The sequence below is a fragment of the Pipistrellus hanaki genome (genome assembly GCF_964339955.1).
Source record: "Pipistrellus hanaki genome assembly, chromosome: 3".
In the NCBI taxonomy this organism is placed as follows: domain Eukaryota; kingdom Metazoa; phylum Chordata; class Mammalia; order Chiroptera; family Vespertilionidae; genus Pipistrellus; species Pipistrellus hanaki.
In genome coordinates this window covers 169,808,935-169,836,220 of record NC_140505.1, presented here as the reverse complement: position 1 = coordinate 169,836,220, position 27,286 = coordinate 169,808,935, and the positions used below count along the sequence as shown (strand labels likewise).

General features: G+C 37.3%; 1 protein-coding gene across 5 annotated transcripts in view; it reads right to left on the bottom strand.

Annotated features, from left to right (window-relative positions):
* Positions 1 to 1,735: 1,735 nt before the first annotated feature.
* LOC311619548 (C-type lectin domain family 6 member A-like) overlaps positions 1,736 to 27,286 on the bottom strand; it is a 48,276-nt gene continuing 22,725 nt past the window's right edge. For 3 of the 5 annotated variants that reach the window (XM_084878076.1, XM_084878078.1, XM_084878079.1), the window contains one exon: positions 26,198 to 26,399. In XM_084878076.1, coding sequence (XP_084734202.1) covers positions 26,261 to 26,399 — 139 coding nt within the window. In that variant the 3' untranslated portion in view covers positions 26,198 to 26,260. Of the gene's footprint in view, positions 5,490 to 7,498; positions 7,615 to 8,913; positions 9,066 to 13,622; positions 13,725 to 15,624; positions 15,718 to 16,373; positions 26,400 to 27,286 lie in introns of those variants that run through there. The other 2 variants (XM_084878077.1, XM_084878075.1) reach the window with 2 other exon arrangements.

Below are 27,286 nucleotides of genomic sequence, written 5' to 3'. Positions count from 1 at the left end.
CTTTTTTTATATATATATTTTATTGATTTTTTTTTTACAGAGAGGAAGGGAGAGAGATAGAGAGCTAGAAATATCAATGAGAGAGAAACATCAACCAGCTGCGTCCTGCACACCCCCCACTGGGGATGTGCCCGCAACCAATGTACATGCCCTTGACCAGATTCGAACCCAGGACCCTTCTGTCCGCAGACTGATGCTCCACCACTGAGCCAAACCGGTTTCGGCAATAGATACAAAAATTCTTAACAAAACACTACCAAATTCAAAAGCATGTTACAAATGCCATACATCAAGATTAAGCAGGATTTATCCCTGGGATGCAAGAAAAATTTAACACATGCCCATTGATAAATGTGATACAACCCATTAACTGAATAAAGGGGGAAAAAACTCATAGAAACATATGAGCCAGGTGGTCAAGAGGAGTTCCACGGTCAACAACCACAACACAGGGGAGCCAGACTTATGCACAAGTTGTTCTCCAGGATATAATGATGACTTGGAGTAAGGCAAAGGGAGAACCTCTGCGGTCTTGACTTTGGAGAGTAGTTTAGTCACCCCCTGTATGTGGGTTAAGTTAGATGCCTGCCCCTCAGGCTGAAGCTTTTAAAATAGGCCTCTCTCACAGAAAGATGGGGTGTTTTTGTAGTCTTCTGCCTCTGTGCTGTGCCTGAGGAATTAGCCATGATGAGCCCACTTGAACCCCTTGAAAACCTTTGCTTGGTTCTCTATGGACTTGGGGGGGCGGGGGTGTCTCATGGATGCAAGTCCTGTTGGCTTTCAAAGCTAGATAGTGTAGGGGCCCACTTCTCAGGTGCAAGACTAATATATTGTGAGGTTCAAACCTTTATTTGCTCAGGGATAAACTAGGACCCTTCCAATGTGGGTTGCCATGCCTGGGCGGTGCTTATGGCAAGACTGGGTCTCTGCCTCTCCTTGCCATATTGCTGTAAGTTTTTCCTCATTCACCTTGTGTGTAGGAGTTGCTTAATGAGTTTTGGGGCTTCTTTTAGAGAAAATTGTTCTGTATGTAGGTGCAAATTCAGTGTGTCAGTCGGAGAAAGTGAGTTAGGATTTTCCTACATCACCATCTTGAACCACAGTATATGTTTTTCTTATCCTTTCAATTGCTCATGTCTGAGTTATTTTTTCTAATTTCAGCTTTTCCTACCTATTATTGTGCTCTATTCTTTGTTTTTGGTACTATAATCATCTAACGTCACAAGTCTCTCCCTTGTTTACTTACTTTATGGACCATCATTCTTGGAATCAACAGCAATTCCTAATCTCCTATTCTTGGTTTTACTTCTACTCTCCTATCTGGAACGAAAAAGAAAATAAGTTCTCACTTCCACTTTGTGGTTATTCTTTTAGAACTACTGTGTTTGCACTATCATACTGAGACATACTAGAAACCTCTTATGTCTGTTTCTATGACTTTTTTTCTTCTTTATTGATTAAGGTATCACATATTTGTCCTCATCCAAACCTCTCCCAAACCTCTTCCCACTATGCCTGTTGTCCATGACCACTGGTTAGGCTCATATGCATGAAGTTCTTTGGTTGATCTCTCTTCCTTATCCCCACCCTCCTCTACCTTCCCTCTGAGGTCCGACAGAGCCAGAGACAGGGAAGCATAAATCAGTCTATGTTGTTCATCATGTCCCCTAGATGAGTGAGATCATGTGCTACTAGAAATACACTGTATATGAACTGAAAATGAGACAAGCAATAATGGTTACGCTGAGAGGCAAATGAATCAGTCTGTAATGAGTTTCTTTCTGGGCCAACAGTTCTTTTGAGTCCCGATTTTAATGTCAAACAGTTCCTTATGTGTACAAGTCAGCAATGATATTTCAGTTCTGGATGGTGGACAAATGGTGGTAATGCAGGTCTTGTCCTGGGCAACCTGCAGTGATACACAGCTGCTAACGGCTAGTATGGCCAGGCATCGTCAGCATCTTCCATCTCTGGACTGTTTTGTTTGTTTTTTTTTCTTCATGGCTGGAGTAGTCCTGTCAATTCCTCTCTGTTTCAGGAATCCACATGGTCTCAGAGTTGTTTCTGAAAATATACAAACATATTCTCGACCAAAAGTTATAAATTTGACTTGCAATCCTTTTTCATTTTTTGCCCAAACGATTTTCCTTTGGCTTGTTTTGGCACCATGTATGTTTTACATGAGTTCTCTGAAGTTTTTATCCAAAAAGGGGGATTTATTTAGAGAAGTTAGACTTTCGTCACTCTGAAAGTCTAGAAAACGTTAAATGTAAAATTCATTTCAAAAGAAGTAGTATTGTTAAAAATTAAAGTTCCCAAAGATTTAAAAGCCTTTTTATTTATATGAAGAATAAAACAAGCAAATGAACATTCAAATATAAAAGAATGTTAAGCCAAAACCGGTATGGCTCAGCGGTAGAGCGTCGGTCTGCTGACTGAAAGGTCCCAGGTTCGATTCCAGTCAAGACCATGTACTTTGGTTGCAGGCACATCCCCGGTAGGGGGTATGCAAGAGGCAGCTGGTCGATGTTTCTCTCTCATCGACGTTTCTAGCTATCTCTCTCCTTTCCTCTCTGTAAAAAATCAATAAAATATATTTAAAAAAAAAAAAAAGAATGTTAAGGACTTCTCCAAATATGTTAAAATTATTTGCTTAGTAGTTCACATGAAGTTACTATGTTCAATTACTATGTTAGTTCATGCAAATAACAAGCATGTATATGACATAAAGTAATTCATTCATATGCCTTCAAAATATGAACAATTATTCACCTTTATTACTATTTCTTTTTTATCTATTTTTTTATTGATTTTTTTTTACAGAGAAAAAGGGAAAGGGAGAGTTAGAAAACATCTATCAGCTGCCTCCTGCACACCCACTACTGGCGATGTGCCCACATCCACGGTACATGCCCTTGATCGGAATCAAACCAGCAGGCCAATATTCTTATCCACTGAGCCAAACCGGTTAGGGCATTTATTGCTATTTCTACACAATTTTATTAGAGTTATTGGGGTGACATTGGTTAATAATATTTTATAGGTTTCAAATATACATTTCTTTAATACATGATTTATATATTTCATTGTGTGCCCACCACCCAAAGTCAAATAATCTTCCATCACCATATATCTGACCCCCTTTATCCTTTATTACCTTTCCACACATCCCTTTCTCTCTGGTAACCACCATACTGTTGTTAATGTCTATGAGTGTTTTTTTAGATTGGAAAAATCATCATAGTCAATATGTCCATATTACCCAAAGAAATATACAAATTTAATGCAATCCTCAGCTTAAAATCCCAATAGTATATTTTAAAGAAATAGAGCAAAAAATAATCATCAGATTTATATGGAACCACCAACATCCTAAATAGCCAAAACAATCCTGAGGGGAAAAAGAGAACAAAGCTGGAGGTATCACACTCCCTGATTTCAAATTATACTACAAAGCAACATAATCAAAACAGCAAGGTATTGGCAGAAAAATAGACACACATACCAATGGAACAAAACTGAGAATTTAGAAATAAACCCAATGGGCAAATAATTTTTTATTGTTGACACTATTACAAATGTCCTCCATTCTCCCCCAATATCCCCCCTCCTCCCAGCCCCTGAACTACCCCAGGCCTTCATCACATTATTGTCTGTGTCCATGGGCTATGCATATATGTTCTTTGGTTCATCTCTTCCAGTCCCAACCCACTACCCCTCTAAGATCTGTCAGTCTGTTCCATGTATCCATGCCTCTGGTCCTACTTAGTTCATCAGTTTATTTTGCTCATTAGATTCCACATACATGTAAGATCAAGTAATGTTTGTCTTTTTCTGACTGGCTTATTTGGCTTTGCATAATAATCATCCATGCTGTTGCAAAGGGTAAGAGTTTCTTCTTTTTGTTTTTATAGCCTCATAATATTGCATTGTGTAAATGTTTGCCATAGATTTACAGTTGTGAGTACAGGAAACACAGAGTTTATTCTTATATTATTATTTATTAATTATTGTATTATTTTTTATACAAACCTACTTTTGCCCCACATTATTGTGGTCCTACTTGATGTTCTCAAATTAAGAGTGAATCTTAACATCTCTATAAAATATGTTTACTGAATTAGGTATTCTTCTTCTGTGAAATGCTTTTTAAATATTTTGCCCATTTTTTGGTATTAATTCATTTGTGACCATTGTCTGTTCTTTGTATTAATGCTGTGTTAGTTACAAATATTTCAAATATCTTATTTCAGTTCTACTTTTTAAAATTCGGTAGTGTTTTAGTGAACACACGTTCATAATTTTAGTGTAGAAGAATAAATTATTTTCCTTCTTGGTACACATATTTTGTATCTTTTTAGATAATGCTTTTTAAATTCTGCTATGGTAGCCAGCCTATAACATAGCCCTCAGTGCCCAGCTGGTATGGCTCAGTGGTTGAGCATTGACCTATGAACCAAGAGGTTGCAGTTTGATTCTTGGTCAAGGCACATGCCTGAGTTGTTGGCTCGATCCTGAGTGGGGGGAGTGCAGGAGACAGTTGTTCAATGATTCTCTCTCATCATTGGTGTTTGTTACTCTCTCTCCCTCTCTTCCTCTGAAATCAATTAAAAAAAAATGTTTTTTTTTAAAGTCTAAAAAAAAAGGATAGCTCTCAGTGATTTTCATCTTGAGTTTGTCCTGTCCACTTCTGTAAGTATATCAGTTTGGTCTATGTGACCAATGGAATGCGCCAGAAGTTAAAGGGTTTGACTTCTGAGGCTAGATCATAAAAGACATTGCTACTTTCACTGCTCTCTTGGATTTCTTCCTCTGGAAAAGCCAAGCATCACATTGTAAGAACACTCAAGAAACTCTATGGAGAGTTCCCTATGGTGAGGAGCTGAGGCCTTCTAACAAAAACCAGTACCAAGTTGCCAGCCATGTGAGTGAAGCATCTCGGAAGCAGATCCTTTCGCTCTTGGCAGACTCCCACGTAATTGCAGTCACGGTTACTATTTTGACCAGAAGAATTTCTCAATGGAGTTTTGAGGCAAGTCCTTAACTTTTAATAGTTACCTCATTATGAGTCTTTAGCTAGACAAAATGGCACCATCTCTTGCCCAAGGAATGTGTGTGAAAAGAAGTATGAAGAAAGTAAAGAACGCATGACAAAATTTTAAAAATGGAAGAGTTCACCCTATTATTACTGGAAAAGAAGAAACTATCAGAGGGATGACTGAAGGAAGCAAGGCATCTGAATATTTCCATGAACCTCTATGAAAAGAATTATACATAAATTACAAGAGGAAATTATCATTTTAAGGTATGTCTCCATTTTAAATGTGACCATGAATAAAGTTCAACTCAGATAAACCTTCTTCATCTCACATATTGAATTTCTTTTAGAATCACAGAAAACATCATTCCAGCCCCATCCTCTAGGACTCCAGAAAACTATTGAAGCACATTCCTCTGCAGAAAAATTGGGCTCACCCTGGTGCCATAATCTAAAGAGAAAGAAAAAAAAAAAGGATAAAAACATGTCAGTGAATACACAGTGATTAATTAGAAAGTATCTAGAGAACTGAAATATCATTGCTGACATGTACACATACGGAACTATTTGACATTGAAATTGGGGATCAAAAGAACTGGTGGCCCAGAAAGAAACTCACTACAGACTGATTCATATGCCTTTCAGCATAACGATTATTGCTTGTCTCATTTTTGATTCTTATATTTCCAGTAGCACATGTTCTCACTCATCTAGGGGAAATGGTGAACAATATAGACTGATGAATAAAAACAGACCCAGAGATAAGGAGCCATGGGTCAGACTTTTGGACCTCAAAGGGAGGGTGGGGATAAAAGGGAGAGATCAACCAAAGGACTTATGTGCATACATATGAGCATAACCAGTGGTTGAGGACAATAGTGGGTGGGGCATGAGTAGATGGGGGGGATTGGAATGGGGGTTAAGACAAATATGTGATACCTTAATAAATAAGAAAATTTTTAAATAGAAAGTATATGGAGTTGGGGTTTGAAGAGAATGGGGTTCAGGGTGAAAGAACACCTGAGTGATTGCTCTCCTCTTCTTATACTGCCCTCCTCAAAAACCCCACGTGTAAACACACACTTTTAGAATTGCTCCTCTAACATTCCCCCAGCAAATTTTTATGAAATAGAGTAAAATTGACCTTGTCCCTGAAATATTATCTTCATTTTTTTCTCTATAAAGAGCACTTATCCTGATCGGGGTTGTTAAACAATTCGTATCTTAGTAGCATAATAAAGAGGTTGCCTCCTTAATTTGTGTACTCTTACCACCTTCCTAAATACCTATATTCTCATGGAGCTTGAGGCTGGCCATAAAAAGTTACCCTGCCTACAAGGAATTCAATCTGTAGTAAGGGTGACAAGGTTTTGATGGGTGTTTTTGAAATTAAGAGACATGACTTTCTCCTGACTCATTTTGATCTTAAGCAAATAATTTATTTTTTTCAGGTATTTGATTCTTCACTTATAAAAATAGGAATCATAGTCAGGTCCCCAAATAGCTTATAAAATTATGTGAACATCACATGAAATAGTATATAATTAAATTCTGGATTTTTTTCAAAGCCATGAATAAATAATATTATTATATAATTACTAGAGGCCCAGTGCATGAAATTCATGCACAGGGGAGGAGAGTGTCCTTCAGCCCAGCCTGCACCCTCTCCAATCTGGGACCCCCAGGGATGTCTAACTGCCAATTTAAACTGGCAATTGAACATCCCTGTCACAATCCTGGAATACTGGCTTCTAACCACTCGCTGGCCTGCCCGCCTGATGGCCCCTAACTGCCTCTGCCTGCCAGCCTGATGGCCTCCTAACTGCTTCCCTGCCAGCCTGATCACCACTTAACCTCTCCCCTCCCAGCCTGATCTCCCCTAACTGCTTATTCCCCTGCCAGCCTGATCACCCCTAACCGCCTTTGCCTCAGCCCCCATCACCATGGCTTTGTCTGGAAGGAAGTCGGACATCTTCCAGATAAGACTTCCAGGTCCACCTGATCTAATTAGCATATTACCTTTTTATTAGTATAGATCCTCCTAGAATTGAACACAATTGAACACAATTCTCACACATGTATTTTAAGTCTTATTAATTAAAGAAAAATGTAATTGAAGTGTCTACACAAGTTTAGAGGCAGCAAATTGTAATGAATAAGAGAACCATCTTTGGAGTTAGATATGGAGTTGAGGCCCTGTTTCTCATCTTACTACTTATTGACTTCAAAAAGTTAATTAACTTTTCATCAGTAAACTGAGTTATAAAAAAGTTTTCATGGAGTTTAAGTGTGACAATACATGCACTTAATAATCATGCATTTAAGAGCTTAGTAAATTGTTAGAATCTGTTATCATCAATATAATTACCAGTATTAGCATTAACAGTCACTGCCAACAAAATGTCCCTACATTTTTATGTAAACAAAGCCCATGGTTCATTAATGTGACTCTGTACTCACCTGACATTTTCCGTGTAAGGTGTCTGATCAATCCATTGCCAACTGTTATTCCCTTGTGGATCTGAGAGTCCCAGGAAATAAGAAAGTGATTCATTCAGCTGCTGAACAAGGAAGTCCTGCATAAAGAAAAAGAAGCCACGGACTGAAATTCCCAAATTGAATAGAGTAAGAGTTCTTTAGAGCGCTAAAGAGAAAATAAGATGCCAGCTGTGAGGAACAATGTCAAGACAGCTCATTGGACAAAAGAACAGGCCCAAAACACCAACATCATTACAAGAAGGAGGGAGTTATAACCCATGAATTTCCATCAAAGACAGAACCCTTTTTTTTTTTTCTTCACCAAGTGGCAGAATTCTCTTAAAATGTATGTCAGTTTTTGCACTTTCAACCATTTTTTAAATTGTATACGTTCAGATGTACTAGTATTCTAGCTTATTTCTCATAGTTTATCAGTGAGTTGCATTTGAGTTATCAAAGTTCAAATTTGTTTCTCTCCTCTCCTAAATAGAAATTCTCTAATAATTAATTACTTTTAAAAGTTAAACATAAAGGAATGCTTATTATATTTATAACAGTAGTGATTTCTTAAAAAAACAAACAAAAACTATTAGTCTCATATTTCCATCTGGGCTTCTGTATCACCTTTTTAATCTATCAGAATTGTTTTCCGGTTGAGATAAGGTGCAATTTATTTTGAATTCAGGTTTGTTTGTTTTAATCTATCTTCATTGTTATAAGATGTCCCCCTTTTATCTCCATTGACCCCACTTTTCCCTCCTTTCCCCCCCTCCTCCCCAGTCCTTCACTGGCACTATTGTTTGTGTCAATGGGTTATGCATATATGCATATCAATTATTTGGTTAATCTCTCCTGCTCCAACCTCCTTCCCTCTGAGAATCATCAGTCTGTTGCATGCTTCCTTATCCTAGATCTATTTTGTCAGTTTATTTTGTTCATTAGATTCCATTTATAAGTGAGATCGTGTGATATCTGTCTTTCTCTGACTGGCTTATTTCACTTAACATAATACTCTCCAGACCCCTCCATGTTGTCTCAAAAGGTAAGCGATCCTTCTTTTTTACAGCTGCGTAATATTTCATGGTATATGTTATATACACCATGTAAATGTACGCAGCTTTTTTATCCACTCATCTACTGGTGGGCACTTGGGCTGTTTCCAAATCTTAGCTATTGTAAATTGTGCTGCTATGAACATAGAAGTGCACATATTTGTGCTGATTGGTGTTTCAAGTGTCTCAGGATATATTCCTAGAATTGTAGAGATCTTTTTACAACAATGTGAATATAGTTAACTATTGAACTGTACACTTAAAAACAGATAATATGATACATTTTATTTTTAATTAAATTTACTTTATTTAAGTAAAAATGAAAAATAAAGAAAACAAAAATACCTGCTCTGCTTTTGTGTTGAGTACCACTAAATGAGCCCCCATCTGAACACAGTTCTGCTCACTCTTAGACCAAAAATGTTCTTCATCAGAAATGAAGTAGCAGCTGGAACCAAAAGATTTCCAAGTACTTGGGCAACACCCCCAGACTTTTTCTATGTTGAATGAAATAGAAGAGTGAGCACAATAGGAGACAATTAAGATTAAAGAAGTAAATTCCATATAAGTGAAATCTGAGGTTGTGTTCTAGAGATGGGCTTCTTAATTCATGTATTTATTGTTCCCTAAATTATAAAATTTGGGTCCATATGACTGCTTTTAAATAAACATTTTCTAACCTTAAGTCCTCAATATTTGCCAAGGTTTACCTGCAGAATTTATCTGGAATTTTTGCCAAAACATTAGGAAATAAGAAATTTTTTCTGTTCTTTATATCCCTTATACATTACATGCACCAAGTTCTATCAGAGTTACAAATTACTAATAAAGGTGTATCTCAAATGCCAATTTTACTTAATAATCTTGGACAAGCCACAAGTCTCAGGTTTTTAAAATGGAAATGATAATTATTCACAGGGTGATTATAAAAATTAGAATTATGCCTTATTCAAATTCTGACTCTGCCATTCATTATGTATGCCTTTGGGCAAATTACATAACCTCCTTGAGCTTTAGTTATTTTGTACTTTAAATAGAAATAAAAACAGTCAAACCCAAGGAGAAACTTAATCACATAATATGTGCAAAGCACTTTAAAAGATGCTTAACATGAAATAATTGCTCATAAATGTTACTTATTACTAATTTTTACACAGCATCAAACTTATGAGTCTTAAAAATTATCACTTCTCACTTCTTTCTCCTTACAAACATCAATTTGTCATTATCCTAGGATTAAAATTTCTAGCTAACCAACACAGATCCACTGACATGTTTTGATCATATATGTCTATATACATGCTTATATACAATTTTAGCACATATATGTATACTTAAATAATAAGTTGTTTTGATTTATTGTATTTTAAATCTTTTTTAAAGTATGACATAGGTGGTCTTCTTGGCTTCAATTTTTTATTCCATTTGCTAATATTTAATTATGTTATTATATATAGCTCTATGTTATTCGTTTTTAATATTATTGCATTAAAATTTACATATTAAATGATGAAAAACAATCTATAGAATTATTCTTCCTTTAATAATATTACAATATGAATAAAATAAATAGACTATATATATAGTCTATTTATTTTAAATATATATAAAATATATATATATTTCCACTTTTGGAAATTTATCTTAATTATGCTTTGGTTCATTATTAAATATTGTTTTTTTTATAATACTCATCAAAGTATGTATTAACAATATGTTAATTTAACATGTCTAATTAAGTGGACTGTTTTGATGGTGGGGATTGACTTAGTCAGTTATGTATGGAAGCATTTTACATATGTTAAATATGCTAAATCTACAGTTCCAAGGTTGACAAAACCATTTAAAGCTGTGATGAAAGGAAGCATTTGTCAAAAAGATATATGGGCATTAATAATGTTTTGTTTTTCCAATTGTGCTTTGTAATTACAAAAAGAAGTATACTTAATAGTCATTTGATAAATCTTATAAACTCTTCTTTTTGGTGTAATTCCCAGAAATTGAGAAAGTGAATCACTATTGACTGAGAAGAAAACAAACCTTTTGTAAATTACTCTATTTATTATTCTTTATATTTAACAACATTGAAAAATTACCTAATCAAATTCTCAGTGAACAGATTATTACAAATAATTTTTGATACTAGATCACTATATGTTTTTATGAAAAAAACATTCTAACAGAACACTTTCTATTCTATCAATTCATTTAGATAAGTAAGATTTATCATATTGTGTCACTAAAGTGAAATATAAGGAAGGAGTTAATGTTGAATTCTACCTCACTCTAGTAGTAATGTTATTCAATAGTAAGTATATCTGATTGCATTTTTTAAGTCCATTTGTCTTCTTAAAATACTAGAGGCCCAGTGCATGAAATTCATACACAGGCAGGGTTCCTAGGCCTAGGCGGCAATCAGGGCTGATTGGGGCCTTCTGGCTGCTGGCCGGAGCCTCCCTTCATTCTGCACTGCCCTCTGGTGGTTAGCACACATCATAGTGAATGATAGAACTCCCTGTCTCCTGGTCTAACTCCTGCAGGGACACTTTGTATATTCGCCTTTTTATATATATATAGACTAGAGGCCCAGAGCATGAAACTCATGCATGGGTGAGGACCCTAAGCCTGGTCATGATCAGGGCCAATTGGAGCCTTTTGGCTGCCATCCAGGGCCTTCCTTTTGGCTGCTGGCCAGGGCCTTCCTTCCTGCCAGCTGCCAGCTGCCAGCAAGGTCCTGCCAGACGGGGGGACGGACCAGGGGAGGTTGGCAGTGCAGAAGGTTGGCTATGGGGGCACACTGACTACCAGGGGGAAGTTCCTGCATCAGCTCCTGAATCTGCCCCCTGGTGGTCAGTGTGCATCATAGCAACCAGTGCTCTGGTTGTTCCGGTTGTTCTGGCATTCTGGTTGCTTAGGCTTTTATAAATATGGACTAGAAGCCCGATGCACAAAATTCATGCAAGAGTAGGTCTTCCTTCCCCCAGATGCTGGCACCAGCTTCCTTCTGGCAACCGGGACCAGGGCTTCATCTAGAAGGTCGTCCAGAAGGACGTCCGGTCTAATTAGCATATTATGCTTTTTTTATTATTATAGATGGGCTTCTAATAGTTTTATTTTATCAGTAATAGTTTATAAAAGTATATAATAAATATGTAATGTTTTGAATATACTGTATATTCTGATGATAATCATAATAAATCCATCTAGAAGAATTTCATAACAAGCTTAATGCTCCATAGGAAATAAAACTACTAGACATGTTCTTATTTACATATGTTGGCAGATAGGGAAGTGCTGTGTGGGTGTTAGTCTAAGGGGGGAAAGAATGATGTAATACATAAGACTGTTAAGTAATACAAGCTTTTCTTCTTTTTTAATATTCATGATAGAGTGGGGGTAGCAATTTATAATGGTATCTAGACACCAAAGATACATTTTATAAACAGGTTTAACCATTTCATTTTTAAATGTTGATATTTACAAAGTCCCAGAAATTATAGCTTTTGCTTCTAATGCAAGATAAGAAAATTTAGGTTTCAGATTAAATAAGGGGATACATAGTTTTTCAATATATTTCTGGAGTTTTGACAAGCCTGCTTCTGCATGTCCCAGCACTCAGACTGGGACTAAGTGGAAAACAAATAGGAAAAGGTACATGTGGATCTCGATTTTTTTTTTTTTTTTTTTTTTACTTTTAATCAATATGGAAAACTTTTGTTTGGACTTTTAACTTTTGATTGTAATAATAACGTGAAAGGGTGTTCTTAAAATCTGAGCACTTTTATTTGCTGACATGGTAGCATTTTAGATAATTTTATCATATAAGCTTATCTGACACTTGACTTATTTGTATCAAACAGCTTGAAAGGCTGTAACAGGGAGTAAATTTGCAGTTTCCTATGCCAGATGGATGTGGGGTTGTCTCATTCGTTTCAGAGCGTTCTGAAAGCAAAGGCTAAGTACCAGTTGCTGCTTCCAGGAGGTAGTCTTTAAAACTCCAGTTGTTGGTACAGGAGTGTCTCAAATTGTTGGGATTTCTTCACTTGGAAGGATTAAGGCCATAAAGACCACTACGGACATGCATTTTGCCTTTCTTTGGCATTTCTCTCTAGACATAGTGGAAGGCACACGATGATTTTGAATTCGGCTCTCTTAATTGTCCGCATATGAGGTGCCAGCACCACATGTTAAAGTGAAGGCAGCTTCTTCCTGAGCCATGTTTCACCATCCAAATTGATCAGTAATAAAGCTGACACTTGGAATTATGAAGGGTGTTATTAACTAGGAACCTTAGATAGCAAAAATAAATTTTATCCAAATGATAAGGTTAAGGATAATTTGAAACCAAAACTTTGATGAAGAATTTCCAGGGTTGGCTTGAGCAAATTGCATGGTGTATGTTAATAACACTTACTGATCTCAAGAAGCCTGGAGTAGGACAAATCTAAAGCCTGAGAGGAGCATGTAAGTTTAGAGATATCCTTTTTAAAAATGTTTTTTATTGATTTCGGAGAGGAAGGGGGAGGAAGAGAGAGGAATAGAAGCATCAATGATGAGAGACACACATGGACTGGTTACCTCCTAAATGTGCCCCAACCAGGGCTCTGGCTAGGGAGGAGCCTGCAACGGAGGTACATGCCTTCGACCGGAATTGAACCGAGACATTTCAGTCCCCAGACCGACGCTCTATCCACTGAGCCAAACCAGCTATGGTAGGATATCCATTTTTAAAAAATAAAATAAACCGCCGAAGCTGGTTTGGCTCAGTGGATAGAGCGTCGGTCTGGGGACTGAAAGGTTGGAAGGTCCCAGGTTTGGTCAAGGGCATGTATATTGGTTGCAGGCACATCCCCAGTAGGGGGTGTGCAGGAGGCAGCTGGTCGATGTTTCTCTCTCATCAGTGTTTCTGGCTTTCTGTCCCTCTCCTTTTCTCTCTGAAGTAAATCAATAAAATATATATTTTTAAAAAATAGAATAAACCTATCTTGAGTTCACCCCCAACCTCTCTTTCTCTGAGAAAAGAGAAAGTCTGGTTAAGAATCGCAACCCCTTACCTGTCTCCCTTGTCCCTTCATTGAAGCAGGTTAGACTTGGATGATATGTATGTAATTCAGACAGCCTTTTGTCAGTTTTTACAGATGTAAAATGATAAGTCACTGTGGAGGAAGAAGGAGGGTTAGTATCCATCAATTCTTTTGCTACAAAACCTTATGCTCTATAAATCTGTGCCAAGCAGGCTTCCCTCCGACTGTAACCATTTTCTTCTCTCTATTCAAACTCAGTACAGACCATGTTCAATTACTGTTTGTCTCTATTCATTTGTTTGTCGATAAGCCTGTATGTGTTTGTTGTTGTTCTTTCCCCATTGAAATTTAAGTTCTATATTCTAGGACAGAGATTCTCTTTCTACATATATTAATCACAAACACCTAGAATAGAGACTTTCAAAAATAATCCAGAGATATCCGTGGATACAAAAACTGTCTGCTTCTTCTTAATTTTCATAACCATGAAGCAAGAATGCAGATTGCTTTTACATTTTCTAACAGTTCTGACTGTTAGTAGCTACATATAAAAATCTGAGGTAGATAGAAACCAATGGGAGCCTTTAAACATTTAGAAACATTTTAAATGTCTCAAATAAACATTACCTTTTATGTTCAAAGGTGTGCACATAGAGAAAGACCTGTTCTTTCTTGGGCCCTGAATTGATTCTTCTCTCATTTCTGTGTTAACCTTCTACTACTAAAGCTCACTACTTTTCTACCATTCTATTAGCCTATGCCTTGAAGTCCTGAATATCTGCTTCCTCTTGATTAATAAAATAACTGTTCTTAAACCCTCTTCTCTTTTGCACTTGACCATAAAAACTGAAACATATTCTAACTTAAAAAAAAAAATACATTTTATTGATTTTCCACAGAGAGGAAGGGAGAGGGGAAGGGAGCTAGAAATGTTGATGAGAGAGAAACATCGACCGGTTACCTCCTGCACACCCCCTACCGGGGATGTGCCTGCAACCAATGTACATGCTCTTGACCGAAATCAAACCTGGGACCTTTCAGTCCGCAGACCGACGCTCTATCCACTGAGCCAAACCAGTTTCGGCGTATATTCTAACTTTTTAAAAATATATATTTTATTGATTTTTTACAGAGAGGAAGAGAGAGGGATAGAGAGTTAGGAACATTGATGAGAGAGAATCATCGATCAGCTGCCTCTTGCCCACTCCCTATTGGGGTTGTGCCTGCAACCAAAGTACATGCCCTTTGACTGGAATCGAACCCGGGACCTTTCAGTCCGCAGGCTGCCGCTCTATCCACTGAGCCAAACCGTTTTTGGCATATTCTAACTTTTTAATAATTATTTTTATTTTTGTTTTAGTAAAGACTAGGATATTTATTTGAATCTTGAGGGAACTTTAAACATGGCCCATCTGGCATATGAAATCACTTTCACTTCCTTCCAGACTATTTTATAACTATTTTTAATTGCCTTAGCAGAGAATGGAGAATAAGACTGTAGATTAGGGAGAACAAAGTGTTCAAGATTTTGCACAAAATGTACTTGAATGTTTATTTGGAACAAATGGAACAGAAAAAGAAATATTTCATTCCCTTACACCTTCAATATCTCATTTGAATCTTTATTCTCCTTATATTGGAAAGGACTCTCACAAGAAAACCAAAGAAGCTATTCTAAAGTATTATGATTATAAAAGCAATTATAGTTGTATTCTCAATAGTGGGCTTTTGTGACTAGAGAATATGTGATCACTAGTGAACCCTGTTGTAAAAAATGATGTCTTACTAGACGCCAATTAACATCCATCCATATGTGAGGTCATGATTGAGAATACACTAATAAAACCAGGTGAAGCAGAGTCAATTATCAAAATATGAAGAAAGAGGAGAAGAGAGAGGGAGAAGAAAGAGGAAGAGGAGGAGAGAAAATCAACAAAAGCATTGTACTCCAAGTAACAGCTGAGATATTAATGGTGTATAGAACATGTCTGGGAAAGAAATCACAAGAGTGACACCTCAGTGAAGAACTTACCCACACAACTCACGATGAAACAAGTGCTGAGGAATGTTATGGAAATCACAGCAACAGACCAGATCTTCACGTGGGACCACCGTACTGGCCTTTCTGTTAGAGAGACAAGACAATACAGTTACCATGGAGCCAAGAAGCCAGGGTTCCTAAGAAGCTTAGGACAATGAAGAAACTAAGTGAAGAATCTCATATTAATTAAAAACTTAAAAGAAAAAGAGAGCTTAAAAACTCCCTCAGATGGTGATGGAAGGAGACTTAAGTTGGGGTGGTAAACACACAATGTAATATGCAGATGATGTATTGTAGAATTGTATACCTGATACTGATATAATTTTATTAGCCAATGTCAACCCAATAAATTCAATAAAATATTTGAATAAACTCTCTCAGAATAAATAACCAGGTAGTAGCTCTGAAGTCCTAAACAATCGAGGAAAAAGTCACCCTCAATCAACTATATTTTCTATTTCCTTTTTCTTTCTTCTTAAATATTACATTCACCCATGGGTTCCCCATCTTTCTCAAACCATCACTTTTGTCTCCTCCTTCTCATACCGCTGTTTACTCATTCTGACAAGTACGTCTGGCTCTGAGGAATTAGTCTTCCTTCTAACTTCTCATGATTACTATGATAGTCCAATCTACAATATATCCCTCCAATCTGTTTGTTGTATATCTCTTCTCTCCAGATAACTCATCATCTCCTCACATACTTCTTTCCTTCTGGAATTAAGAAAAGGAATGCTCACCTCTACCTTGAGGTTGCCCTTCTTGCGCCATCATGCGGACTCCCTGTGTGCAGAAGGCCCAAGAGCCTCTTGTATGTCTTTTTCTCTGAAAATGTTATTCAGAGCTTTGACTTCATTCAAATAGGTCAGAGATGAGACAAACAACTAAACACTCTGATGAGGCTAAGAGCTTCTATAAAGTATGCCTCAAAAGAAGAAGTCGTGGTTTAGATTTTAAAAAAGAAAGGAAGAGACTCCCTCAGAACAAATAAGCACATGACTAAATAAACTTCAAACTTTTGGTTTAGACTAAAGTTTCCAGTGATGTTAAAATATCAAGAAAAGTTAGAGGAAATTGAGAAACACATCTAAAACAGCTCATGAAAACTTTTACAAGAATGTTGAGATCACCTGTTCTGTTTCTGACATGAAATTTCTCCCCAATTCCTATTTATTCTGGCACTCAAAATAGAAAATTTTATATACCCTAAAAGAAATTTATTAAATTAATTAGGTATATGCCTAATTAATGTAAGTGTTCCCTAACCAATCTTTACATTGGATTTTATGTAAGGCTTACTCCATGTGTTGAACAGTGTCCTAGGAAGTAAGCAAAAGTCTGATTGAATAGATATGCCTTAAAAATATGTTAATACTTTTACTTAAAGATCCATGGACATTGTTCAGGAATGTGGTTGCAAAATGGAAGGTACTGGAATTTATCTACAAAAGTAATTCAACATTCTTAATGAATCAAGTCTGGTGCTGAGCAAAGGTTACTAATATCTTTTATTTTTATTTATTGATTTGAGAGAAAGGGAATGAGGGACAGAGAGAGGAAGAGAGAGGGAGGGAATAATTTGTTGTTCCACTTACTTATGCATTCATTGGTTGATTCTTTATGTGTCCTGACTGAGAATCGAAACCACAACTTTGGCATATCAGGACAATGCTCTAACCAACTGAGCTAGAGTAATCCTATATGATAAAACCCTAATATGCAAATAGACCAAACGGCAGAATGATCAGCAGAACCACCAGTCGCTATGACACACACTGACCACCAGGGGGCAAATGCTCAACGCAGGAGCTGCCCCTGGTTGGGAGCAGCTTCTGCGTTGAGCATCTGCCCCACAAGAGGGAGGCAACCAGTGGTGATGATGGGAGGGGGGAGGGCAGGGCCCACCAGCGAGCAGTGCCAGGCTGCCAGCCAAGGCAGGTATCAGCAGGGGCTACTGATAGCCCCACCCGCCAGTCACCCCACAGGTGGCCCTGATTGCCAGCCAGGCCTAGGGACCCTACCTTATTTATTGGGAGCAGTCTCTTAGATTTAAAAATTAAAACCTGTCAGCAGATGATTGGATCAAAAAACTATGGTACATCTACACAATGGAATACTCAGAGATGAGTCCAACAACTAAACACTCTGATGAGGCTAAGAGCCTATATAAAGTATGCCTCAAAAAGGCATACTTTTTTATGCTGCCATAAAAAAGAAGGAATTCTCATCATTTGAGCAACCTGGATGGAATTGGAGAACATCATGCTGAGTGAAATAAGCCAGTCAATGAAAGAGAAACACCACATGACCTCACTCATTTATGGATAATAAAGAACATTATAAACTGATGAACCAAAATATAGATATAGAGACTGTAAAACAACAAGCAGACTGTCAAATTACAGCGGGGAGGGTAGGGAGATCCGGGGGAGATAATAGATCAACCGAAAGACTTGTATACATGCATATAAGTACAACCAATGGACACAAAACTCTGGGGAGGGAGGGGACATATGGGAGGGGGGGCAATGTTAAAATATGTACACAGATAATAATTTAATAAAAAATGTAAAAGAAAAGAAAATTAAAATCTGGCAAGGCTACTCTAACACACACACAAAAAAACAGGATGATGCAGTGATGACATGCATGGACTCTGGCTTGCACATTTTGTGGTCAGTCCTGATTCTGACACTTGTAACTGTGTGACAAAGCCAATTACTGAACTTCTCTCTGCTTCGGTTTTTCCACCCATAAGATGGGGAAAATGGTACTACTGCCTCAGAAGGATAGTGTTATATACTACTTTTTGTAATCAGGGCAAAAATCATAGCTGCCCACACAACAGCAAGATGCCTTTCACCTGTCTGAAAAGTACGGTCACTGGTGCACGCAGCGTCCTGGATTGTGAGAGGTATGTCCCATTGCCGGTGTAGGCCCAACATCCCCCGAGGGGTCCCAGACTGTGAGAGGATGCAGACCAGCTGAGGGATACCCTGCCCCCCCCCCTCATTCCTCCCACCCCTGCACGGATTTCATGTACTGGGCCTCTAGTATCTTATAACCTCTCTGATTAGGTAAGGGAAAGCTTTAAGTAGTATACCATTAGAGGCAGGCTTCAAGAATTCCTTGTCATTCATTCCTCAAGGGCTTGAGGATGCTTCCTTCTTAAGATTAAGTCTCTAGAATACCTTTCTATCAACATCAATAACACCTCCACATTCTCAAATGAAAATCTTGAATACAAGAAAAATCTACCATGGATAAATGAATATTAAACTCAATAAGCTTTTTAGGTAGTTATAGGTAATCATGAAATAGACACTGAGGACAGATTTAAAAACCCAGAAAATTATCCCCAGGTTGGTATGAGATGCAACAGGTCACTCATAAAGGGAGAAAAAGAAGTGATCATAAAATATCGCCATCTGTTTCCAGTTCCCCTCAAAGATGAAAAAATACAACCCACAGATTGAGCCAGTTGTTGGTCCAGGAAAAGAAAACATTCTCCTTAGCTATACGTAGAAAAATCAAGATAAAGACCTCTTTGCTTCCTTCCTCATCTCCCATACAGGCTCTCCTAATCACATAATTTTTTTAACTTTTCGCAATCCTGTGTTCCATTATCTTTGCTTTTTTTCTATTCTTCTGTTCCATATACATTTCTATATTGCTACTGGCAAATGTTTGAATGGTAGTAGCAAAGTCATAAAGGAGCAATACACCAAATAAAATAAAACAAAAATTGATAGGAAAATGGCAAATTGGAGCAAAAGCTGAATTGTGGACGGGTTCAGATCAGATGTGCAAAAATTTTTAGAATATTTTAGTCTGGCCAGGGACTAATGCAAAACTAGCAATTAGGAGAAGATAATAACTAGTATTTGATTGAATATCAAATCATATACTATTAGACAAAGTGAATATTCTTCTGTTTTGGCTTAAACTCTTTTTTAAAAGGCATGATTGGTGAATCGACAATTAGAACAAATCCCTTTCCAAGTGAGCAGCATTGGATTGCCCTTTTGAAAATTAGTGTTCATCCAAATAACTATATGCCCAAAAAATTTGACAATCAGGGAGAAACAAATTCCCAAAAACATACCATAAAATCTTTAAAAACAGAATAAAAAAGAAACGGAAAATATGAACAGACAAATTAAAATCAACAAAATTGAAGCAGCAATTGCTCTACCTGGTTTGGCTCAATGGATAGAGTGTCAGCCTGTGAACTGAAGGGTCCCAGGTTCAATGCAAAGGGCATGTACCTCAATTTCAGGCTGGGTCCCTGGCCATGAATGGGACTGTTGTGGGAGGCAACAAATTGATGTATCTCTCACATAGACATTTCTCTCTGTGTGTCTCTCCCCTCCCTTCTATTCTCTCTAAAAATCAATGGAAAATATTCTCAGGCAAGGATTTACAACAACAACAAAATTGAAGCAGAAATCAAAATACTCCCAGCAAAAAGTCCTGCACTGGATAGTCTCACAGGTGAATTGTACCAAGCATTCAAAGTAGAACTAACATATATCATTCTTAAACTATTACAAAAATTTCAAGCAGAGAGATGACTTCCAAGCTCATTTTACAAAACCAGTGTTATACTAATTCCAAAACCAGATAGAGACATTACAATGAATAAAAATTATACGTAGTTCAATATCCCTGATGAGCATAGATGCAAAAGTCCACAAAAATATTTTCAAACTGAATTCATCATTACAGAAAGATTACACAATATAAACAAATGGGATTTATTTCTGAGATGCAAAGTTGATGCAATATCTGTAAATCAATGAATGTGATATACCACATAAACAAAGTAAAGGATAAGAATCATTTTGCAGAAAAAAAATTGACAAATTTCAGCACCCATTTATGATTTTTTTTTTAAACCCAAACACCTCTCAGCACAGTGGGAACAGAGGGAACAGACTTCAACATATGAAGACCATATATGACAAACCAACAGATAATATCATACTCAGTGGAGAAAAACAAAAGTCATTTCTCTTAGGATCAGGGATAAGACCGAATGTCTAATTTGTTTCAACTTAGTACTAAAAGCTCTAGTTACAGCAATCATACAAGAAGAAGAAAAAGCAAAGGCCAAAGTTAGTAAGAGAAGAAATAAGAAAATCAGAGCAGAATTAATTCAAATAGAGAACTAAAAGACAATAGAAAATGTAATGCAACAAAATGTTGGTTCTTTGAAAAGATTGATAAAATTTACAAAGCTCTGGCTGGACTCACTAAGGAAAAAAAAGAGAAAAGACGAAAGAGATAGACAGATGAGAGAGAGAGAGAGAGAGAGAGAAAGAGAGAGAGAGAGAGAGAGACTGAAAAACAAGACAAAACAAAAAAACACACCAAAATCATAAATGAAAGAGAAGTTACACTGGACGACACCACAGAAATACAAAGGACTATTGAAAAATAGTATGAAAGACCTTATACCACCAAATTCAATAACATAGAAGAAATAGACAAGTTACTAGAAATATAAATTTCCTAGACTAAATCATGAAGAACTGAAAAGTCTAAATAGACTGATCAACAGTAAAAAAAAAAAAAGATTGAAACAGTCACTTGTTGTGGGGTCAAACCCTGGGTTCAAAATAAGACCACCAGAGGCTGATTAGTTAATTTTTAAAAAAGCAGGCAAGGATTTATTGAAATAACTGGCCAGGACAGCCGTGAGAGTACCACACACAGGTGGTCTCACACGACTGCACCATTTCAGGGGTAGGCAGTTCCTTTTAAAGGTTCAAACCACAGGAATTTTCCTTTGTTCTAAATTCTAAATCCTAAAGACTAAATTCTAAAGATTGGGGACAGCAGGGTTGGTTCCCAGTCATATCCTGCTGGACATTGGAATGCGACCCTATCTTGCGATAGCCGTTAACACAGAAGCAGAGCTCAGCGGTTAGTCTCTAAAGGTTATCTACAGTTTCTATCCCTGAAGCTACTGAGTCAGTGGGAATCAATCTCCTGTGGTCCTGGTCGCAGGCAAGGGAAAATTGCCTTAGCCTCCAGGTCTCCACCTGGAAGCTGAGGTATTATATTTCGTGTTTAATCAGGCAGGAGCCAGACTTAGCAGGGTTAAAATTCAGACGGCAGTTTTTACCAAAGTATGGTTGCCACTATATTTCAACTAAACATCTTCCAAAAAGGCTTTGGAAGTAAAATTCTAGAACCAGATGGTTTAACTAATGAATTCTACCAAACAGTCAAAGATTTAATATCTATCCTGCTCAAACTCTTCCAAAAAATGTAAAAAGAGGCAATATATCCCAATTCATTTTATAAGGCCAATATTACCCTGATACCAAAACCTGGCAAGGACAACACACAAAAAAAAGACAAATTTAGACCAATGTTTTTGATAAATATAGATGCAAAAATCCTAAACACAATATTAACAAATAAACTAAAATACTAAATGAAAAGATAACACATCAGTGAGGCTCATTCCATGGGCACAAGAATGGTTCAACATACACAAATCAATCAATGTGGTACACTACCTTAAACATAAAGGATAAAAGTCATATGATCCCTCAGTAGATGCAGAAAAAAACACTTGACCAGATACAACATCTTTTATAATTAAAATGCTCAGTGGAATGGGCATAGAAGGAAAGTACCTCAACAGAATGTAGGGCATATGTGGCAAACCTTCAGCTAATGTCATACTGAATGGTGATAAGCCAAAAGCTTTTTTCCCCAAGAACAGGAGAACAAAAGGATCTTACTCTTACCACTGCTATTCCACATAGTACTGGGGGTTTCTGTTAGACAAGGAGAGACTACTGGAAATACAGGCACCCTCTTAAAGGGCCACACACAAAATTTCATGTTGGGCTCTGACAGAGGGAAGGCAGAGTGGATTAGAGTTATCTAAGGAGAATCCAGGGTTGGTGGCTCTGTTGAGTCATTCCCCCATAACTACAAAACACATCTTTCTCAGGCAGACCTTCATTCATTATTTTGTTTTTTATTGCTTTTGCCTGGGGTTGAGGGGAAACAATGGCTCCCACCCATGGGAAAACCTCTCACTCCACCCTGTGGAGTTTGTGGCTTGCTGTAGTCTATAGCCTAAGGCTCATTAAGTGACTGTGAATAACAATCAACTGCTGACAGAGTCAGACCTCTGAATGCTTCAAGTCTTGGCTTGATCTGCTTCTGGGCCTCGGGCTAAAGGAAAAGCAGAACTTAGTACACATCTTGGTCCTTTCCTAGTGCACTCCGCCCCAGCAGAGGGAGCCACAAGCTGTGGATTACTGCTTGTTCTGAACCATCTACTCAAGGTCAGTGGCAAACAGAATCTGACATGGACCTGCACTAGGGACACTCCAAAAAAAACTTGGAATCATAGCAGATCTACCAATTCATAGAAACTAACCCAAGCAGGTAGTTTTTAAAATAAATGATTTGTGGTGGGATAAAACTTTTGAATGGTATTTAGATGCTAATAGATATGTTAAAAACAAAACCAAACCTGTAAGAGCCTGGAAGGCCAAGCTCAGTGGTTGAGCATCAACCTATAAACCAGGAAGTCACTGTTCGATTTTCTGTCAGGCCACATGCACATGCCTGGCTTGCAGGCTTGATTCCCCCAGAGTGGGGCATGCAGGAGGCAACTGATCAGTTAGTTGTGTTAGTTCTCTGATCAGTGGTTGCTTGTATTTATTTATTACATAAGCCTACACATCTTCCTCTCCCTGCTTCTCTGAAATCAATAAAAACACTTTTTAAAAATAAAAATAAAATAACATGAGTTTTCTTTTTAAACTCTGAGTCAAACTGGGTGGGAAATAAATTGGAGAAGATACCATGTGGATTTCAATTAATTTTTAAATTTAATTAAAATGGAAATATTGGCCCCAACCAATTTTGCTCAGTGGATAGAACACTGGCCTGCAGATTCAAGGGTCCCCGGTTTGATTCCGGTCAAGGGTCTGTACTTTGGTTGCAGGCACATAACCAGCAGGGAGTGTGCAGGAGGCAGCTGATCGATGTTTCTCTCTCACCGATGTTTCTAACTATCCCTCTCCCTTCTTCTCTGAAAAAATAAATAAATAAATAAATAAATAAATAAATAAATAAATACAATATATTTTTAAATGGAAATACTGTGTTTACAATGTAATATACAAATCATGTATCATAGAAATGTACACTTGAACCTCATAACACTATTGACCAGTATCCCTCAAATAAATTTAATTTTAAAAATAAAAAGTAAAACAATAGCAATCAAGAAATACTATTAAAGGAAAACCAAGATGGTGGCATAGGTAAACACCTAAACTGCTGCCTCACACAATAATTTCAAAAATATTTGAAATGTCTATCAACCAGAACCATGGGAAAGCTGGCTGAGTGCATATGTGTCACAAACGAGAAGGAAAAGTCAAAAGAGCATTGAGACATGCACAAGCACTGAAAAGCTGAGGTACAGATGTACGAATCAGGCTGGTGGCAGGTGTCTGGGTGTGCTGCTTCTTACAACCAAGAGGAAGACAAGCTCCTGATTACTCTGAACTCGTTTCTTGGGAGATGCTGGGGACCCAAATTTCTCTGGGTAGAAGTTGGACTATCTATCATCAGGTCGGAGAGTGAGGGTGACTTTCTTGCAGAGGTGCATGCAGTAATCATTGTTTACTGCACTGGGGCTCGGGACATGGGGACTTGGAAATGCACAGATGCAGAAGGTTCCAGGTTCAATTCCAGTCAAGAGCATGTACCTTGGTTGTGGGATGTGCAAGAGGCAGCTGATTTGATATTTCTCTCTCATCGATGTTTCTAACTCTCTATACCTCTCACTTCCTATCTATAAAAAATCAATAATATATATATATAGAAGAGAGTAACTGGTATTGATTGAATATAAAATCATATACTAATAGAGTCAAAGTGAATAATATTCAGCTTTATTATGATTAATTATAACTGCTATAATTAGCATGAATTGCAGGCCTTATTGTAAATATTATATATTTTATATTGTTTTAGAAAGAAAATTGTGTGTAAGAACTTTAGTAAAAAGGGAGACACAAATATGCTAGGAGTCATTTTGAGTGGCAATCCATACATCGAAATTATAAAACTTAAAGAAAAAAATACCAGAAAACCTAATGAATACAAACCTATGTCAACTCACCAGTGTTAACCTAAAAATAAATGGTCAAACTGAGGAGCAAAAAGCATTTTTGGGGATCCAAAGGCTATTCTGGAAGCACTGATGGATTCAGGAAGACACTTCATGTTCTTAGTAGGAGTTTATGGCAAGGAGTATTTGAGAAAGTAATAGGAACAAATGTATAGATAGAAGCAAGGGACTGCTATAGGTACAGACACAATAACATAGTGATGCTAATTCTAAAGAATTCCTTTAATTTTCAGTCAGGAGTCATTATATCAGCTTTCTTTGTTGTTGTTTTGGGTTGTGTTGTTGTTGTTGTTAAGAGTTGTTTGAGATACAGTGCTATTTTAGGCCCAGTCCAAATGTTATTTTGCAAGTTTGAATATTCCAAAGGTTTGAGAAGACCTGCAAGGCAGTTTCAATGGGGTGGCAGCTCTGACTCCATTTTAAAGTTGCTTCGTTTTTACACCAGTAATGACTTCTAATTCTCATTTGGATGACTTCTGAATATCCAATGCTCAATCTCTGGTTATGCTGTGCCTGCACTCTGATATTATATGACAGTTCAAGTCCAAACAGAGAATGTGAAGAAGCACAGGAGCCTACTGGGCCAAAGCTGAGACTTATCTTCCATTGATGTGCATTATATTCCAAATGATATATAATATGCTTTTAGTGAAAATAATGAATCTGTCTGAGAGAATGGAATGGAATGGTTGGTACTGTTTTGCTTTTGAGCAGCCCATTCTATAGTAAACAATTAATATACTAATTAGACCGGACAGTGGAACGCCTGTCCGAATCACCTTCTGGTGATTGCAAGGGCTGAGGTAGCTGGGGGCTGTGAGGGTCGAGGCAGCCAGGGCTGTTGTGGCTGAGCCCCTTGCAGGAATTTCATGCATCGGGCCTCTAGTAAAAAGATAAATACACATAAATGGAGGAGCCATATCATATTATATCAGTATGTAACTCAGGGGTGGGGCGGGGACCTTTTTTCTGCCAATAGCCATGTGGATATTTATAACATCATTCTTGGGCCATACAAAATTATCACTGTAACAATAAGCTTGCTGTATTTGGCCGAACATTTAATTAACTCACCCCCTAATGCCTTGGCAGGGCCAGACCAGATGATTTAGGGGGCCTTATCTGGTCTGGGAGCCGGGCTTTTCCCACCCCTGATAAACCCTTAACAATTAGACAAATTTGGGGGGGGGGGGGGAGGCTCATGCTCCCTCCATTTGTCTGCAAATAGGCTCTCCAGTATACAGTAGACTATAAAATGCTCCACAGGTGTTCACTATGTGAATGAATACACCAATTAACATGTACACTTATTTTATATAAGTGGAATAGAAAAATTCTCTGAAGGTCATTTACACAAGCTTACACATGAATTCTAAAAAGCAAAGCAACATATTTAACTCTTTATTGGTGGCTACTAATTCAACAGCATGTTCATGGAGAATTTCCCACTCATAAGTAGATCTTCCTCATCTTGCAAATTGACTTTTGAGGGTCCTTACAATCAGCATCATTCCAGCCCCATGAGCTTCGTTTATTTAGGAAAACACAATGCTCCAAAGGGTTATTGGGTTCACCTTGATGCCAGAATCTGAAAGGGAAAAATATGGTTGTGTTTTCAAATAGTGAGAAGGGTTAGAGACAGTGAGGTAGGAGGCTGGGGATAAAATGTGCAGAAGTCAAAACAGAAGTGCCCAATTGTTCCTTTTCCACTTATTAGGCAGCAGTTGTTTTTTTCTCCATCTGTGTCTTTGTCATTTCCCTTGAAAACTGTGCCTACACACTATCCAGTATGGTGTCATCTTACTGCATTAAACACCTTCCCAGCAGATATCCCAGAGGCCCTTCTATTTGTCCATGCCCTGACCTAGGGAACTGTCAGCCATAGGCTTCCTTAATGATGACATTTTACTCTGGTCCCAAGTCTTAATGAAGTTTTTTCCTGTTTTTTTTCTTTTTTTCTTTTTCTTTTTTTTTTTTTTTTTAACCAACTGCTTTGGAGTCTAAAGAAAGAGTTAAAATCTATGAATCTGCTCTGATGCCTGTTATCTTGGACATCTTATTTAATTTCCTTTATTTACATATCTAAAAAATAAAGAATAGAGTAAGATCCCTATATATTTCATGCAGTTTATATAAGCATCAAAATGGGAATGTACTGCCCTGGCTGGTTTGGCTCAGTGCAGGGCCAGGTGCTTGTGGGAGGCAACCAATACATATCTCTCACATCGATGTTTCTCATTCACTGTCTCTCTACTCCTTTCAACTCTCTCTAAAAATTAATGGAAAAATATCCTTGGGTGAGTGTTAACAAAAATAGAAAAATAAATTTTAAAAAATAGTAATGTACTAAAGTACTTTAGAGTTTTAAAAGACCTACACAAATATGGGATATTGTAAAACTATCAGAATTTCATTCATTTGCTTTATGAGAGATAATAAATATTAACCATTGGTTATGATATTAATTTACATGAA